Source organism: Penaeus vannamei, chromosome 5, assembly GCF_042767895.1.
Source record: "Penaeus vannamei isolate JL-2024 chromosome 5, ASM4276789v1, whole genome shotgun sequence".
In the NCBI taxonomy this organism is placed as follows: domain Eukaryota; kingdom Metazoa; phylum Arthropoda; class Malacostraca; order Decapoda; family Penaeidae; genus Penaeus; species Penaeus vannamei.
In genome coordinates this window covers 47907710-47912709 of record NC_091553.1, presented here as the reverse complement: position 1 = coordinate 47912709, position 5000 = coordinate 47907710, and the positions used below count along the sequence as shown (strand labels likewise).

The following is a 5000-nucleotide window of genomic DNA, read 5'->3' as shown; positions in this document are numbered from 1 at the left end:
CACCCTCCTTCCCTCCCTCTAAAGATAACACCGGCCTTTCCTCGCACGTAGGGGGTGGTTCAGAAGCACAATGAACAGACAAGCTACAATTTGACTGATGTCACAAGAGCCTGTCAGAGCAAACCCTAAATTATTATCATTATTATTATTATTATTATTGTCATTATTACCCTTCCTATCCCCCACCCTCCCGCCTTCCAATCTTTCTCCCTCCCACCCCCCAAGTAACCCCTCTTTCTCCCCCCTCCCCCATAGGCCTGTCCCAGCACCCCGTCCACAACACTCTCCCTTCCCCCTCCCCTCTCTCCCACCCCACAACTAACCCCTCTTTCCCCCCCACAACTAACCTCTCTCTCTCTCTCTCACCCCCACCAACCCCCTCTTCCCAGGCCTGTCCCAGCACCCCGTCCAACAACACGGGCGAGTGCGAGGAATCCCTGCTCTCACCCCCACTAACCCCTCCCCCACCCCACACCCTAACCCCTCTTTCTCCCCCCTCCCATCAGGCCTGGTCCCAGCACCCGGTCCACAGCTCTCTCTCCCTCCCCTCTTCCCCTCCCCCTCCTCTTCCCCTCTCCCACCCCCCAACTAACCACTCTTCCCAATCTCTCTCTCTCACCCCCACCAACCCTCTTCCAGGCCCTGTCCCAGCACCCCGTCCACAACACTCTCCCTTCCCCTCCCTCCCAACTAACCACCCCCTCTCCCACCCCCCAACTCTAACCCCCTCTCTCTCTCTCTCTCTCTCTCTCACCCCCACTAACCCCCTCTTCCAGGTCCCGTGTCCCAGCATCACCCGTCCACAACACGGGCGAGTGCGAGAAATCCCTCTCACCCCCACTCAACCTCTCTCCCACCCCCCACAACTAACCCCCTCTTTCTCCCCCACAACTAACCACTCTCCCTTTCTCCCCCCTCCCTCCCAGGCCTGTCCCAGCACCCCCGTCCACAACACGGGCGAGTGCGAGAAATCCCTCTCACCCCCCAACTAACCCCCTCTTTCTTCCCCCTCCCCCCAGGCCTGTCCCAGCACCCCGTCCACAACACAACACGGGCGAGTGCGAGGAATTCCCTCCTCACCCCCACTAACCTCTCTCCCTACCCCCACCCCCCCCCACAACTAACCCCTCTTTCTCCCCCCTCCCCCCAGGCCTGTCCCAGCACCCCGTCCACAACACGGGGCGAGTGCGAGGAATCCCCTCTCTCACCCCTTAACTAACTTCAATCCCTCCCTCACCACCAACCCTGTCCCCCTCCCCACAACCTAACCCCTTCCCTCCCTCCCTCCCCCCAGGCCTGTCCCAGCACCCCGTCCAAGGGGGCAACACGGGGCAGAGTGCGAGGAATCCCTCTCACCCTCCCTCCTCTCTGCACCCTCACTCAACCCCTTCTCCTCCCACCCACCCCCCACAACTAACCCCCTCTCTCTCTCACCCCACAACTAACCCCTCTTCTCTCTCTTCTCCCCACCCCCTGACAACTAACCCCTCTCTCTCTCTCTCACCTCCAGCTAACCCCTCTTCTCTCTCCCCTCTCCCCACAGGCCTGTCCCAGCACCCCGTCCACAACACGGGCGAGTGCGAGGAATCCCTCTCACCCCCAACTAACCTCCCTCTCACCCCCACTAACCCCTCATTCCCCCACAACTAACCCCTCTCTCTCCCCCCTCCCCCCCAGGCCTGTCCCAGCACCCCGTCCACAACACGGGCGAGTGCGAAGAGCTGATGGACCGCGGATGGAAGAACCGCTCCGTCGGCGCCACCCTCATGAACGCCGACTCCTCTCGCTCGCACTCCATCTTCACCATCACGTTGGAGATGATGGACACCACGGGGGAAACGGACGCCATCCGCAGCGGCAAGCTCAACCTGGTGGATCTGGCGGGGTCCGAGAGGCAGGCCAAGACAGGTGAGGAAAGAGGGAGAGGGGATGGGTGGGAATGGTGGGTGGGGTGTGGGAGGGGTGGGAAGGGTGGGGGGTAGGGGGATAGGGTAGGGAGGTGGGATGAGGTGGAGTAGGGGGAGGTGGGGATAGGGGAAGGTGGTAAGGAATGGGAGGGTTAGTGGGGAGGGGGTTAGGGTAGGGAGAGGTGGGATGGGAGGTGGGGTAGGAGTGAGGGACGGAGTAGGGTTGAGGGACGGATAGGGGGAGGGATGGGGTGGGTGGGAAGGGGAATTGGATCTGGCGGGGTCCAAGAGGCAGGCCAAGACAGGTGGAGGAAGGGGGAGAGAGGGGATGGGGATGGGGATGGGTGGGTGGGAGAGGGGAGGGAGGGTAGGGGGGATAGGGTAGGAGGAGGGTGGGTAAGGGGTGAGGGGAAGTGGGATGGGAGAGTGGGGTAATGGGGGGATAGGGAGGGGGTGGTAGGAATGGGAGGGGGAGGGGGAGGGGGATGGGAAGGGGAGGGGTGAGGATGGAGTGGGGTAGGAAGGGGAGTGGATCTGGCGGGGTCCGAGAGGCAGGCCAAGACAGGTGAGGAAGGAGGGAAGGGGATGGGTGGTGTTGGGGTAAAGGGGTGAGGTGACAGAGGATAGGGAGGGGTGTGAGGGATAGGGTGAGGGGACAGATAAAGGGATAGGGAGGGGGTGGGAGGAGCTGGGAAGGGGGAGTGGATCTGGCGTGGAGGGGAGGGAGTGGGGAGGGAGGTGGGAGGGGGATAGGAGGGAAGGGAGGGGGTTGGAGTGGGGAGGGAGAGGGGATGAGGGATGGGTGGGAGGAGGAGTGTAGGAGTGTGGGGAGGAGAGAAGGAAGGGGAGAGGTGACTAGAGGCGAGAAAATAAGGGAGGTGTGGGAAGTGGATGGGGAAGGGGGAGTAGGGGGATGGGAGGGCGGGGAAGGGGTGGTTAAATGGTGGGGGGATGGGAGGGGAAAGCTTGCTGGGGAATGGAGAGGAAAGGGTGGAGTGGAGGTATTGTGTTTCCTTTCACCTAAAAAAGGGACTCACGTCTTAGTTAAAACAAAACATTTATTTGTTCACAAAGTCCCTCTCCCTGTTTTAAGTTAATCATAAGTATATTTCATTATCAATCCTCTAACCAATTTTAAAGACACTGAAGGTATTGTCTGCCATATGCCAATCAACGTTTTAAGTAAACTAAGTGTATTTGTTATAATCTCAGTACCTTCTAAGTAGACTAAAAGTATTTTTAGTCACAACCATTTCTAAGTACCAGTAATCTGAGTCTTTTTCTGTTACAAACCCACTAACTTGTTCTAAGTAGACTAAATGTATCTTCTAGTACAAACTCACTTAACCTGTTGTAAATAAACTAAAAGTATATCATATTACAAACTAATATTCTAACCAAAAGTGTTTTTTTTAATCATAATCTCATTAACTAAAAAGCGTTTTTTATTACAATCCCCCTAACTCGTTCAAATTAAATTACATTTTTATCACTAACTTATCTCAATAGATTGTTCAAAGTAAACTAAAGGTATTTTCTATTATATTCTTACTAACTTCTTTCAAGCAAACTATAAGTATTCTTCGTCACAAGCACACTATTCTTATTTAAAATAAACTCTATTCCTTTAGTCCCCCTGCCTAATACTAAGTACTCTAAAAGTGTTTTCTATTACAAAGTCAAAGTAAACCAAAAGTATTCTCCATCACGACCCCGCTGACGACTTCCTTAAGGACTTCAAAATCTGTAAAAAAAAAATCCAGCAAACAAACCCACTAAGGCATCTAACAGTAAAAACAACCCGACATCCCAATCAACTTTTTTTACACTGATCTGCTTCTAACGACTTTCTTTGTCTTTAACGACTTTTTTTTGCCTTTAACGACTTTCTTTGCTTCTAACGACTGTCTTTACCTTTAACGACTTTCCTTTAACTTTAATTACGTCCTTTGGCTTTAGCGACTTTTTTTTTGCTTCTAAACGACTTCCTTTGCCTCTAACGACTTTCTTTGACTCTAACGACGATTCCTTTTGCTTCTAACAACTTCCCTCTACTTCCAACGACTTCCTTTACTTCCTAACAACTCCCTTTTACTTCTAACGACCCTTTTTCCTCTTCCTACCCCCTCCCCCCCCCACCCAGGAGCCACGGGGGACCGCCTGAAGGAGGCGACGAAGATCAACCTGTCCCTCAGCGCCCTCGGGAACGTGATCTCGGCGCTGGTGGACGGGAAGAGCAAGCACATTCCTTACAGGGACTCCAAGCTCACGCGGTTACTCCAGGTACGTCGTTTTTTTGTTTGTCTGTCTGGTTGTTTATCTGTTTATCTATCTGTTCATTTGTTGATTGTTGTCAGTCTAGCTATTTATTTATGTATTTATTTCGCTCTTTTTACCTTCTCTCTTTCTCTTTATCTGTCTCTCTCTCTGTTTCTCTGTTTCTCTATTTCTCTCTCTCTCTCTCTCTCTCTTCCTCCCTCCTTCCCTCCCTCTTTCCACTTTTATCCTCCTTTCATTCTCAATCCTCCTCCCTCCCTTCTCACTCCTCCATGCTCCCCCAGGACTCCCTCGGCGGCAACACCAAGACCCTGATGGTGGCCTGCCTGAGCCCCGCCGACAACAACTACGACGAGACCCTGAGCACGCTACGCTACGCCAACCGGGCCAAGAATATCAAGAACAAGCCCAAGATTAACGAGGACCCGAAGGACGCCATGCTGCGCGAGTACCAGGAGGAGATTCAGAAGTTGAAGTCGCTTCTAGAGCAGCAGGGCGTCCAGGAGACGAGTGAGTTGGAGAGGGCTGTTGTTTGGGGGGTGGTTCGGGGTGGGGGATGGGGATGGGTGGGGGTGAGGGTGTTGGCAGGGGTGATGGTGTGGGTGGAGGTGGGAGTGTGTTTGGTGAGGATGGACATCGCCCGCCCTGACTGAAGTTAGGGGGGCGATCTCCAAGCTGGAGAGTGGCAAAGCAGCGGGTATATGCGGCATCCCAGCTGAACTGTTAAAGGTTGATTCACTCCTGGTAAGTCCACAATAGACCGTATCCTCGCGCTTCGAGTCATTATAGAGCGCATTCGTGAGTTCGGGCGTGGGC

General features: G+C 54.2%; 1 protein-coding gene across 1 annotated transcript in view; it reads left to right on the top strand.

Annotated features, from left to right (window-relative positions):
* LOC113827663 (osmotic avoidance abnormal protein 3) overlaps positions 1–5000 on the top strand; it is a gene marked incomplete in the record, with an annotated part of 100939 nt that overhangs the window by 61907 nt on the left and 34032 nt on the right. Inside the window, 3 exon segments of the mRNA XM_070122219.1 lie at positions 1678–1908; positions 4051–4190; positions 4469–4694. Coding sequence (XP_069978320.1) covers positions 1678–1908; positions 4051–4190; positions 4469–4694 — 597 coding nt within the window.